We start from the raw sequence: 14,409 nt of genomic DNA, 5'->3' as shown, positions 1-14,409 counted from the left end.
AGTACAACTGTAATAACATCAAGGATTCAGCACCAAGGATACAAGGGTAAATGTGACATTCTCTGTCCTTTAGGAAAGTTAGTCAAGTGGGGAAGGCAGATGTAAGATAGTCTGTGTATTCTGATTACAGCTATGGTAACAAAAATGTGTATGGTACCCTAGAGTACCACGATTTGGGGAATGCTAAATCAGTATTAGCCATCAGCAAAGCAGTACGCAAGGCAAACTCTGTGATAAAGAAACAACATCCACAAGAACATGAAGTTATGATGTGACTTGGAAACTGTAGGAAGTTTAGTTTTAAATGAATTAGAATGATGGGGATGGGATGGTGGTAAAGGGGAGAGGCAGGAGATTGCACCTGGCCCATAGAAGGCCCAAAATAAAAGCTAGCGTTCTTCCTCTCTTTAATGGTATAATTTTCCAGAATAAGATGAGGCAGGACAATTTAAAAGTGGATTGGAATTGTGGGTGGGATGGAGATACCAACTAAAACCAGGAGTAGAGAAAACTGGGATGCTTAGGAGAAAGAGTGGTGGATGAGACAGATAATAATTATAATTTGGATTGTACCTCAATATATTTATATGGAAACAAAGATTTAGATAATATGTAGGATTTGAGCTTTATTCAAAAGGTCAGGGGTGTTAAGGATTTGCTAAGAGTGGATCTTTTTGAGATTTTCCTACTTAGAATTTTTTGAGCATCTTGGGTATGTAGTTTAGTGTTTTTCATCCAATTTGGGAAGTTTTGGGGCATTGTATCCTCATATATTCTGTCTACTTTCTGTCCCCTCCTTTGGGTCTCCTATTATGCATGTTAGTATGTTTGATATTGTTGCACAGATTCTCATGCTCTGTTCATTTTTCTTCATTCTTTTTTAATCTTTTCCTCAGACTGCATAATTTCAGTTAAACTATATGTTAAAGTTTACTGATTTTTCCTCAGATCTGTCAAGCCCCTCTAATGAATTTTTCATTTGTTGTTTTACTTTTTAAAAAAGTTTATTATTTTATGGGGTGCCTGGGTGGCTCAGTGGGTTGGGCCTCTGCCTTTAGCTCACGTCCTGATCTCAGAGTCCTGGGATCAAGCCCCATGTCTGGCTCTCTGCTCAGTGGGGAGCCTGCTTCCTCCCATCTCTCTCTGCCTGCCTCTCTGCCTACTTGTGGTCTCCGTCAAATAAATAAAATCTTTAAAAAAATTTTATTATTTAAAAAAAATTTTTTTAAGTAATCTCTACACCCCACATGGGGCTTGAACTCACAACCTTGCGATCAAGAGTTGCATGCTCCACCAACTGAGCCTGCCAGGTGCCCCTCTTTGGTTCTTTCATAGTGATACTCTTTATTTTGTAAGGTACTATCCTTATACTTTTCTTTAGGAATTTAGACTTAATTTTATTCACTTATTTGACTATATTTAAAATAGCTCGTTTAAAGTCTTTGTATATTAAGTCCAATATTTGTGTTTCCTCAGGGACTGTTTTTACTGACTACCATTTTTTTTGTATGTGGGCCATACTTTTTCTTTGTGTATCTTGTTATTGTTTGTTGAAATCTGGAATGATATGATACATTGTATAGTGATATGGTATGAAAACTCTGGTGTTTGGCGTGGTTTGCAGATGTATTTGTTATCTTTTTCTGGATAACAAATCAATGTTTGCACTTCTCAGTGGGTTTATAGCATTTCCAGTGCAAAGAGTGTCTTGTTCACCATTTCATCCTTAGTAACACAGTTCTTAGTACACAATATACTATAACTGTTTAAAAGGCATAAGTGAATCAATCATGAGAGTTGATGTCATGAAAGAATTTTAGATTTAAAAGAAGGTCCTATAAGTTAGGAAGCCCTGTGACAGAATTTTAGAATAGGCATGACTTACTACATCAGAGAGGAGGCAGAGTTTGGTACTGAGTGATGAATAAAATTTCCTTAAGTATAGATGGTAAAGGAGACAGTGATGGTTCATATTTGTTGAATGAAAAGATGAAATCTCTAGGTCTCTTTTCTCACCTGTAAATTGAGATTCTTAGATGAGTGGGTGAACAGTGGAATCAGTGAAAATTTAAGTTTCCTCCTTGAGGAAACTTTCTAATGGTTCTAAACTGAGGGAAGCTCAGAAAAGCCACTCACTTCATATCCAAATCCCAGGGATGTATGAATGAAACAGGAATGTCTTAGAAAGTGTTTTATAAGCTGCAAAGGCGTTAATAACAGCAAAGATTGTTACTTTTCTTCAAGTTGTTACTACTTTTCTGGCATCAAGATTTGGTGATTTTTTTAAAACTTTTTGTTGTTGTTTATATAATCTTATCTAAGCCCAGTGTGGGGCTTGGACTCACGACCCCAAGATCGAGAGTCTCACGCTCTACCAACTGAGCCAGGCATGCCAGTGATTTTTCTTTTTGAAGAAATTGGAACTCTTTTGAGTAACATTTTAAGAGTTTCTCTTATTTAAAAGAGAGATAAGAATTAGAAGGATGATATCTTATTTAGTTCTTTTGTCTTACAAATGATTTGTAATATATATAAGACCCTGTGTGAAAGTGCCTCTTGATACACTTATATTTAGAAAAATGCTTTATGTTAAATATCAGATGTGTTAGTTAGCCATTGTGATTCCTGGAGTGAAAATTCTAAAGCTTTAGGGGCATGTGGCTGGCTCACTTGGTGAAGCATGTGACATTTTGATCTCAGGGTTGTGCATTCAAGTCCTAGGTTGGGCATAGAGCTTAATTTAAAAAAAATGAATAAAATAAAATTCACATACTTAAAATTTTTTTTTAGATATTTGAATAATTTTTACTAGTTTTTAAGTGATATTTTTATGTGAATTTTCTGTCACATGTTACTAATAGTAATGGGTAAATAAAGTACCATGTTTGGGGGTGGGGAAGCTCTTAATGTAATTGGTTTTTATTTTTGTTTTAGCCAGAAAGTGAGATTTCAACTACAGCAGATGATTACAGTTCAGAGGTAAGAATAAGTAATATTATGGTAGGTTGACTTTGTGTATTATTTTTGCGGAAACTTATTAATACTTTATTTCTTGCAACTCACATGCTTATGTATTTTTATAAATATAATGAAGTATAGCATAACAAAATACAGTGTAAATGATCTAGAAAACCTGAAAGTTATGTATTTCTCTATATTTTTTTTCATATTGCTAAGATCTTAAATCTGTTTGAATACCTTAATTAGAGGCCTTTACGTCTCTAGGAAAATGATATTGAGATTTTAGGATTAATGATTGTCATAAGGTTTCCGTATTAAACACAGTAAATATTTTATTATACAGACTATTTCATATTCTGAGTAATGCTTTTTACAAATGCTCGAATTCTATATAATTACATATATTCATTTGATGAAATTAATGCTGCAGTAGTGATTTTTAATTTAGCTGATAAAAGCTAATGTAGACATTGGCCACATTAGGAAATACCTTCTTTATGTGTTATTAATAAATACATGCCATGCTATTACCTTTTTCTTATTGTTTTAGATATCATTGTTGTTTCTTTGTCCACAGTTTGAGGATTTGGTAAATTATGAATGGTCAGCAACTCTGTTTTCCATAAGTTTTGTTACATTGTAGGTTTCTAATACCAAAAAAAAAGATAACTTCATGTTCTGAAGTGAACAGATTTCTGTTTTGAATTGCAAATGGGAGTAAAAACTTTGACATTTCAAAAGTTTAATGTGCTTAAAAGCTGGGAATATACTTATTAGTAATCTGATCAGGAAAATAATTAACCAGGGTTGAATAAATAAATTAGTACCTGAATTATACTATGTAAAGTTGCCTGTAGGGGAAGTATCTCAATTTAAAATCACAACTTGCAATTCAGAAAATCTGGCCTTGTGACTTTAAATTTGGGGCTTTATATGAAAGCAACCCTGTTTCCCCCCCCAACCCCTATAATGGCTATATTCTTTTTTTAAAAATTAAGGAGGGCCTGTGTTGTGATGAGCATTGGGTGTTATATACAACTAATGAATCATTGAACACTACATCAAAAACTAATGATGTACTCTATGTTGGCTAACTGAACATAATTTAAAAATTATTTTTATTCATTATTTTTAAATTGAAGTATAGCTGATACAGAATATTTTATTCGTTTCAGGTGTGCAACATAGTAATTTGACATTTATATACATAATAAATGGCTCCCACAGTAATTGTAGTTACCACCTGTTACCATACAAAATTATTGTAATATTAGCTCTCTTCCCTATGTTGTGGGATATTCCACATCCCTGTAGCTTATTTATTTTATAACTGGAAGTTTGTACCTCTTACTCCCCTTTCCCTATTTCACCCATTGCCCTGTGTTTCCTCTCCACTGGCAACCACCAGTCTAGTCTGTCGTCTGTATTTGTGAGTCTGTTTCTGTTTTGTTTGTTTGTTCTGTTTTTTAGGTTCCACATATAAGTGAAATCATATGGTATTTGTCTTTCTCTGTCTGGCTTTTTATTTTATTTTTTATTTTTTATTTTTTTTATTTTTTTTATTTTTTAAGATTTATTTATTTATTTGACAGAAATCACAAGGAGGCAGAGAGGCAGGCAGAGAGAGGGGAGGAAGCAGGCTCCCCGCCAAGCAGAGAGCCAGATGCGGGGCTCGATTCCAGGACCCTGGGATCATGACCTGAGCCGAAGGCAGAGGCTTTAACCCACTGAGCCACCCAGGCGCCCCTCTGTCTGGCTTTTTAAAAAATATTATTTATTTATGTGATTTCTACAGCCAGTGTGGGACTCAAACTCGTGACCCCAAGATCAAGTGTCCGATGGCTGTGCTAGCCAGGTGCACCTTTCTCTGACTATTTCATTTATCCGTGTTGTCACAATGGCAAGATCTCATTTGTTTTTACGGCTGAGTAATTTTCCATCGTATAAATCTATGTATATACATATACATACATAGACACATGCACACATATATATATGCCACATCATCTTTATCCATTCATCTGTTGATGGATACTTAGGTTGCTTCCATGTCTTGCATATTGTAAATAAAGCAATAATAAACACAGGGATGCAATATATATTTTCAAATTGGTGTTTCATTTTCTTCAGGTAAATACCCAAAAATAGAATTAATGGATCATATAGATCTATTTTTAATTTTTTGAGGGGCTGCCGTACTATTTTCCATAGTGGCTGCACCAATTTACATTCCCACTAACAGTGTACAAGGGTTCCCTTTATCCCACATTTTCACCAACGCTTGTTAGTTTGTGTTTTTTTTTTATTTTTTATTTTTATTTATTTATTATTTTTTTTAAGATTTTATTTATTTATTTGACAGACAGAGATCACAAGTAGGCAGAGAGGCAGGCAGAGAGAGGAGGAAGCAGGCTCCCTGCTGAGAGAGCCCGATGCGGGACTCGATCCCAGGACCCTGGAATCATGACCTGAGCCAAAGGCAGGGGTCACCCAGGCGCCCCGTTGTGGTTTTTTTTTTTAAATAGCCATTCTGACAATGGAGGTGATATACCTTTGAGCTTTTAATGTGCATTTCCCTAATGATGAGTGATAATGAGCATCTTTTCATGTGCCTTTTGGTCATGTGTATATCTTCTCTGGAAAAATGTCTATTCAGGGCCTCTGCTCATTTTTTTAATTGGATTGTTTGGCTGTTTCCTTTTTTTTTCTTTTTTCTTTCTTTCTTTCTTTTTTTTTTTTTCCTTTGGTGTTGAGTGCTATGAGTTCTTTTTGTTAAATTTTTTAAAAAATTTATTGGGGTGCCTGGGTGGCTCAGTGGTTAAAGCCTCTGCGTTCGGCTCAGGTCATGATTCCAGGGTCCTGGGATCGAGCCCCGCATCAGGCTTTCTGCTCCACAGGGAGCCTGCTTCCTCTTCTCTCTCTCTCTGCCTACTTGTGAGCTCTGTCTGTCAAATAAATAAATTAAAAAATCTTAAAAAAAAAAATTATTAGGTTTTTTACTTTAGTGTAGTTAACATACAGTGTTATATTGGTTTCAGGTGTATAATATAGCAGTTCATGAATTCTAAACATTACTTAGTGCTCATCATGATAAGTGTACTCTTTAATCCCTATCCCCTATTTCACCCATCCCCCCCATTCCTCTCCCCTATGTCTCTCCCCTATGATAATGATCAGTTTATTTTCTGTAGTTAAGAGTCTGTTTCTTAATCTGTCTCAGTCTCTTTTTTCCCCTTTGGTCATTTGTTTTATTTCTTAAATTCCACATATGTGTAAAATTGTATTGCATTTGTTTTTTTCTAACTGACTTATTTCACTGGGCATTATACACTTTGTTATGAGGTTTTTAAAATATATTTTGGATGTTAATCTTTTAATGGATATGTCGCTTACAAATATCTTCTCTGATTTAGTAGGTTGCCTTTTAGTTTTGCTAATGGGTTCCCTTCATTGTGCAGAAGTTTTTTAGTTTGATGTAGTTTCAGTTATTTAGTTTTGCTTTTGTTGCCCTTGCCTAACAAGACAGATCTAAAAATATATTCCTGAGACTGAGGTGTAAGAGTTTACTACCATGGGTTTTTTTTTTAGGAGTTTGATAGTTTCAGATCTTTAATCCATTTTGAACTTATTTTTGTATATGGTATAGGAGTGGTTTCAGTCTTTTGTATGTAGCCATCCTGTGTTTTCAGCATCACTTACGGAAGAAATGGTCTTTTCCCCATTGTGTATTTTTGCCTCCTTTGTCATAGATTAATTGACCATATAAACATGGTTTTTTTCCCTAGGCTCTCAATTCTCTTCCATTGATCTATGTTTCCATTAGAATGTCAGTACCATACTGTTTTGATTACAGTAGCTTCACAGTGTGGCTTGAAATCTGGGACTGTGTTCCCTCCAGCTTTGTTCTTTCTCAAGATTACTTTGGGTATTTGGGGTCTTTTGTGGTTCCATACAAATTTTAAGATTATTTGTCCTAAGTTCTGTGAAAAATGGTATTGGTATTTTGACAGGGATTGCATTGAATTTGTAGATTACTTTGAGTATTGTGGACATTTTAACAGTATTAATTTTTTGAACCCATGAGCATGATATATGTTTCCCTTCATTTGTGTCATCTTTGGTTTCTTTCATCAGTGTCTTAAAGTTTTCAGAGTACAGGTCTTTACCTCCTTGGTTAGCTTTATTCTTATATACTAGAGCAGGAGTCATTCTTTGGAAGGGTGCTTACCAGGGCAGTTGGGTTGCTTAGAATGACTCTGCAGGGCAGGGTAAGTGGTGCTAGGAAGAGAGTGTGTCTAAATGGGGCCCACCAGTGTCAAGCCAGTTGGGCTGAAGGAAGGCAAGAAAAATAGTGCCTGCCAGCATTTCCATTCCCAGAGAAATTTCCTGCAGATCCTTGCCCCTGTGGCACATGCCCTAAAATTAATAAATCTCCATGTAATATAGTCCAGGCACTTTTCAAACTGGTACCTCTGAGTTGTGTCTCTGAGCAGGTGCTATTGTATATTGGCCTTTTAAGACAGAGTATTGGTTTCTTACTGCCTTGCTCTGTCCCAGAGTTAGGCTCATTTAAATCCAAATATTTATGGAGGCTCATATTCCCAGTCAGATCAATAGGATGAGGGGTGCTCAGTGGGGGCTTGAGCCTCTCACTTGTCAAGCAGGACTTTCACACCTGTGTTATATCTCCTACTTGTGGGTTGCTGCTTGGGATGTTTAGTTTCTGATTTCATCTCTGCCCCTCCTACCCTTCTCCATGTGGCTTTTTCTTTCTGTCTTTAGCTATGGAAGAGCTGTTTGCTAGTCTTCAGGTCATTCTCAGTGAATTGTAGTATATGTAGTTGCAGCCTTGATGTGTTCATGGGGAGAGGTGATCTTGGGATACTCCTACTCAGCCGTCTCCTCTCTCTTGCTAATGCCTTACTTCTCATAGTTTGTCTTTCTTGATTGAAAGTTTCAGGCATTTTTTTGTGCCTGAACTGCGTATGTCTTTGGGACACCCCAGGACTCCACAAAGTACATTTTTCTTCTTTACACTCAGGTGAATTTTTTTTTATAAGCCAAGTGGCTATAGATCAGGCCATCTCTTAGATGCCTATGAAATTTGGATAAAATTTATATAGCCATTTTCTCACTTTGAGATAAGAGAGTAACTTTAATTTTTATTAATACAGCTTTTAAAAGTAAGGACATCAAAAGATTGTGGTTTTCAAGTTCTCTTTTTGAAAACAGTAATATAAAACTGGTGGGAATTATGAGGCCCAGAAGAATGTATTGAAACTATTTGTCTGTGATACCTAGTAAATCTGATGTGTTTTGAAGTAAGGTACAGTAATATTTAAATGTAATTCCTACAGTAAAAGTTAGAGTATGTTGACCATTGTTGAACAAGAAATCTTTACTACATGTATATGTGTGTAATTTCTATGTATTTGATATGTAATCAAACATGTTTTATTGTTATATACATGAATAAGTATATACCTATACATACATATGTATTTTTTTTTCCAAACAAACATTTCAGGGAAGAGACATCCTTTACTATGTGACATATCCTTTGATACTTTCTCTTTTTAATGGTGTTCACAAAAACTAAATTGATTAACTGATTTATAATTGGACAAAAACAGTTACTTAGAAGATTACACTGAAAAAAGATATTTCTGAAATAATTTTTGACAGATTGACCTGATTTGATCATATCCTTTGTGATATTATATAGTTTGGGCCTGGAATCATGATGAATTATTCTGTGACAAAGTTACATATTCTCTTTGTCCATAGAAAACAGTAGAAAAATTGATTGTGAAATGTTTGAAAACCTCATTAAGGTTGCCAGTGTGGAGCCTGGTTGAATCCATGATACTCTGGCCTAGTTTTGAAGCTTCAGCTATTCCTGTTAATGATGTTAAAACTGATTTGACTGAGCTAGACTTAAGAGGGACTTCTAAGCCATAGTCACCTTTTCAGGAGGCAGAAGAATCATCAGTAAGCCAAATTTGTAAATTGAGGAATAAATATCACCGTTAAGATTTTCCTATTAGAAATTTTAAGGAATTATCTCTTAGTATCACACCCTCCCTGCCAAAGGAAATTCCTTCCTAGATTATAACTTCATTATAATTGCCAGATTTGCAAAGTTTAATAATCTTGGCTTTGTTTGCATTGGAGCATTTTTAAAATTTCAGAATTAACAGTTTTGAATTGTAGGCCATATAATTATCCTGTATGTTTTTAAAATATTGCTGTCATTTTTCTGATGTGTAGGGAAGTAAGGTAATAAAAAAGAACAGAGGCTCTGGAGCCTTGTGTTCAGATTTCACCGTCATCACCACCAAGGTGTTATCAACCCGGGCCCATCACTTTAATTCTGATACATAGTTTTTTCACATGTAAAACAGTGATATCTACTTCACAGTGTAGTTGTGAGGGTTATATTTGATAATATTTAGTATGGTGTTTGGTATAAAAAAGATAATCAACAAAGTTTGCAGTTTTTTTACTGCTCTTCAGTAGAAATATGCTTTCTTTCTTTTTAAAGATTTTATTTATTTATTTGACAGAGAGAGATCACAGGTAGGCAGAGAGGCAGGCAGAGAGGGAAGCAGGCTCCCCACTGAACAGAGAGCCCGATGTGGGGCTCGATCCCACGACCCTGGGATCATGACCTGAGCCGAAGGCAGAGGCTTAACCCACTGAGCCACCCAGGCACCCCAGAAATGTGCTTTATTTTCCCACTAAATAGATGGAATGTGTGATGAGAATTCTTTTAACAAATTATTCTCAAAAGGATTTCAGATTCTGATTACGTTACTTAGTTTGGGAATTTTATGCAAATAGATATGGTACACACTTAATTTTCTTGACTACTTTGGCTGGTATTCTCATTGGATTGAATAATGAATTCAGGCCTAGAAAGAATTGACTAATATTATCCTATGATACCTATGATATTTAATGAGATCTCTTCTGTATAAATATACACTCAATTACATGTGCCAGAGAAATCAGACTGAATAAAAGATGCCCTTCTTGGGGCGCCTGGGTGATTCAGTGGGTTAGAGCCTCTGCCTTCAACTCAGGTCGTGGACCCAGGATCCTGGGATCAAGCCCTGCGTCGGGCTGTCTGCTTAGTGGGGAGCCTGCTTCCTCCTTTTTCTCTGCCTGCCTCTCTGCCTACTTGTCATCTCTGTCAAATAAATAAATAAAATCTTTAAAAAAAAAAATGCCCATCTTACAAATTAATTTAAATTATACATAGTATACTCAGTCCCCCGTGAAGGGACATTTCATATCCAAAATGATGTATGTACATGAAATATTTTTTAAAAAAGATGCCCTTCTTGGGGCGCCTGGGTGGCTCAGTGGGTTAAGCCGCTGCCTTCGGCTCGGGTCATGATCTCAGGGTCCTGGGATCGAGTCCCGCATCGGGCTCTCTGCTCGGCGGGGAGCCTGCTTCCCTCTCTCTCTCTGCCTGCCTCTCTATCTACTTGTGATCTCTCTCTGTCAAATAAATAAATAAAATCTTTAAAAAAAAAAAAAAAGATGCCCTTCTTACAAATTAATTTAAATTACACATAGTCTACTCAGTCCCCCGTGAAGAGACATTTCATATCCAAAATGTTGTATGTACATGAAATATTTTTATGGATACCCTTTGAGCAGGGTTATTTGGAGAAAGTTGCAAATGCTAGAGGCAAACTATATACATGACAGGTAAATAAATATGCTTTGCTAAGTATGGAAAGATGAAGTGATAGTTGGGCAAAAAATCTCATTATGGATTTCATGTGATTATTCAGTGCTTCTTAACCAAGTCACCTGTACAATTCATGATATTTATGAAATGACTGGAGTTAGAGACATAGCCTATAGCCATAAAGTTATATAAACTTGGCCTTTTCACTTTTTTTTTTTTAACTTCACCTCATTTTCTTTTTCTCACTCCCTGCCTCAGCTCTTTTGAGGTATAATTGACAGTTAAAACTTAAATATATTTAAGATGTACAGCATGGTATTTGATACTCAGCTTTAACTTTAAGTGGATGATCTTAACCTCATTAGTTACTTGGCTGCAATTCCATGAGTCACTGAGGCACATTGAAGTCCTATAATTTTCATGAACTTTTATGAACCATCAGATTCTTATTTTATTAAAATATACATTATTAATATTTTTTAATGTAAATAGTACCACATTAAGTATAATAGGATAAGATATTAATAGTGAATTAGTCTTGGAGTGCCTGGGTGGCTCAGTGGGTTAAGCCGCTGCCTTCGGCTCAGGTCATAATCTCAGAGTCCTGGGATCAAGCCCTGCATCGGGCTCTCTGCTCAGCGGGGAGTCTGCTTCCTCCTCTCTCTCTGCCTGCCTCTCTGCCTGCTTGTGATCTCTCTGTCAAATAAATAAATAAAATCTTAAAAAAAAATAGTGAATTAGTCTTTTTTGTTTTTATTTTATTAATTTATTTTATATTTTGTCTTTTGTGTTTTTAAACTAACATCCACTGGAAGGAAAAGGTTTTGGTGTAAAGGCCATGTTATGGTTATAAAAATTATCTTCCTCTGATTCTTTCTGAATTGGTATCTTTATGAGGTGATACTTACCTATACAGAACATTTTAAATTTGAAAATGTACCTTACTTATACTTTCCCAAGTCTTCACGTTGTCCATACAGATTGAATAAATCTGTAAATTCAGAAAGAATTTATTAGTATAGCCTAGTGGTTAAATAACTTTGATAAATGCCACAGGAAGAAAAAAAAGACACTAAGAAAAAGGCTTTTTCTTCACCCGGGTTTATCAATCTGATCTTCATGTTTCAAGTTACTAATTTACTTTCATATTAAGGTTTACCAGACATAGTGTTAGAAGACTAATATAAGAAGAAGGGATGAGGGGCGCCTGGGTGGCTCAGTGGGTTAAAACCTCTGCCTTCGGCTCAGGTCATGATCCCAGGGTCCTGGGATCGAGCCCCACATCGGGCTCTCTGCTCAGCGGGGAGCCTGCTTCCCTTCCTCTCTCTCTGCCTGCCTCTCTGCCTACTTGTGATCTCTGTCAAATAAATAAAATCTTAAAAAAAAAAAAAGGGGGGATGATGCTCTACCCTTTAGATATCAATAAAGTAATTATATACATTAAAAAATAGAATAATGCTAACTAGTAATGATCCCAGTAGTCTGCTGGGTATTTCTATTCTAACTTCAGAATATAGTTTGTATTAGTTTAGTTCTGGTGAATAATCTTTTATTACCTATTTACATAGTATTAATTTTTTAAAAAATGTATTAATGATTTTTATGTTTGTTATAATAATGCATAATTAAGTTTAAGAAGCCAATACATAGGAGTTTTTTTAGTGTAATTTTCCTTAAATTAGAGAAAAATTAAGCTGAACTTTGGCTATATTATGTGTTAGATACAGTCATTATAAACTGATAAATTATTATAGTTATATTATTTCCACCTAAAGTTGTATCCTTGCTTAATATGATATTTGAAGATATTCATAAAATCCATTTCATTTAACTATAACTAAAAACTTTAGTAGATGCTTATCAAAGTGCTTCATTTCAGAATCAAGAAAAGCTAATTGAAATTTAGGAGGATTTAATTGGAAAATTATTTCAAGTGACTTGATATTAATAATTTAAATAGAGTTAGTACTCCTGTCTTCTGACAGTTTTCACAAATTGCAAGGAATCAAGTTCTGTTATGGAACTCTTAGCTAGTATCTTCACTTTTTTTTTAAATTTTAAGTAGGCTTCACACCCATAGTGGGCTGGGCTTGAACTCATGACCCCAAGATCAAGTCATATACTCTGCTGACAGAGCCAGCCAGGCTCCACAGTATCTTCACTTTTAAAAAAGATGTAGTGCATATCCTAACTCTGGGATAGTCTAGTCTATGTATTCCAACAGTATAAACTTTATTATCTTGGATTCTGTTAAGGTAGAATTATGAATAACTAAGATGTAAGCAGAAGTGAAGTTCTTTTGTGCACTGTTGAGGGAAAGAAGGGTTTGTTAAATAGATTAATTGATCTGAAATTAATCTCTGGCCAGGTCAACCCAGGAGACATATGTTGTCATCCTTCTTCCCATCGTCAAAGTCTTTGATAGAGAGAGGCAATAATATGTTATGGAAAATCTCTGCATCATTCAGGGTTGGCATGGCTGGGAAAGTTGGGAGACTGTTTCTCAGCTATCTATCTCATACCTCTTGACAAATTCACCAACCTTCAGTGAATTTGCACCAGTAAACAATTTTACTTTAAAATGAATAGAGCTTAATCAAAAAACAGTTATTTAAATGATTATAAGGCAGATGAGAATTTAGTCACTTGAGGTTTATAATTACCCCTGTGAGGACAAACTGGAAACTGCTCTTAGAACTTTAATTCACTTAAATGAAAATGTATAGTATGGTGTTTTCTGCATTATAAGCACTCAAATGTTTTGGGAATCATTGGCATTTGAAATGATCATAATATCTTTTTAGATTTAAATTTAATCATTGTGTCTATTTTTGCCAATGAGGCAGTTTCTTTGTGCATAAGATATGCGTGAATAAGGTTAGCAGAAATATAACTGTTAGCTTTAAATAAAATTCTCTCTAAAATCATAATATATCAGGAAATTGTTTTTGTACAGGTAAATGGTTGCAGTTTTGTGGTGAGAACAGAAAAGCCTACAAGTTTATTAAGGGTACAGTATTTAAAACTCTCACGATACTAATGTTTTATACTATTTAAAACCATCTGGCTCACTAACAAAGCTTTTTCCTGCATGTACTTCTTTCTGTGTGTGATTTCTAAATGCTTTTAATGTTTAACAAAACAAAATTAGCCACCTTTTGTTGTTATAAAAGCTCAATTATAACAGATTTCACAATATGTTGTTTTTGCTTTTAAGGTTATATCACAGTAATAACAAAGTAGGTTGTCATTCCTGTAAACCCTGAGGTGATAAGTGATATTTCAAACTGTGTTTTGCTATGGAATTCAGTGTTTAAATCCCTCTTCCTGAGGAATGTTGTTAATATGAATTATTAAAAATTTTGGATTGATTTAGGAAGAAGAATTTGGTGCTGATGACTCTTATTCTGAACATGGAGCACAGTACAATCAGACGCACCTAGAGATGATGGAAAATGAATTGGCTGGCAAACAGCATGAGATTGAAGAGCTGAACAGAGAACTAGAAGAAATGAGAGCCACCTATGGGAGTGATGGACTGCAGCAGGTATGTTTACTTTTGTTTTTGTTTCATTACTGAGACAGAAATAAGAAATTTGAATGATCCTGTATGTACATTCTTTAAAGATGAGGTTTTTAAATAGTAACTTAAGTCATCTCATCATACATGTCCTTATACATACCACAAACAACCTTGCTTAATTTTTTAACTTTATGAGATAGCTAGGCTGACATCACTTTGGTAG

General features: G+C 35.1%; 1 protein-coding gene across 7 annotated transcripts in view; it reads left to right on the top strand.

Moving 5' to 3' along the window:
* AKAP9 (A-kinase anchoring protein 9) overlaps positions 1-14,409 on the top strand; it is a 197,840-nt gene that overhangs the window by 61,513 nt on the left and 121,918 nt on the right. For 6 of the 7 annotated variants that reach the window (XM_032875423.1, XM_032875435.1, XM_032875432.1 and 3 more), the window contains 3 exons: positions 2,935-2,979; positions 13,620-13,673; positions 14,040-14,210. In XM_032875423.1, the coding sequence (XP_032731314.1) occupies positions 2,935-2,979; positions 13,620-13,673; positions 14,040-14,210 (270 nt within the window). The remainder of the gene's footprint in view (positions 1-2,934; positions 2,980-13,619; positions 13,674-14,039; positions 14,211-14,409) is intronic. The other variant, XM_032875454.1, reaches the window with a different exon arrangement.

The sequence above is a fragment of the Lontra canadensis genome, unplaced genomic scaffold, assembly GCF_010015895.1.
Source record: "Lontra canadensis isolate GAN:19392208 unplaced genomic scaffold, GSC_riverotter_1.0 scaffold2, whole genome shotgun sequence".
Lineage (NCBI taxonomy): Eukaryota > Metazoa > Chordata > Mammalia > Carnivora > Mustelidae > Lontra > Lontra canadensis.
This window is presented reverse-complemented; position numbering and strand designations above follow the sequence as displayed.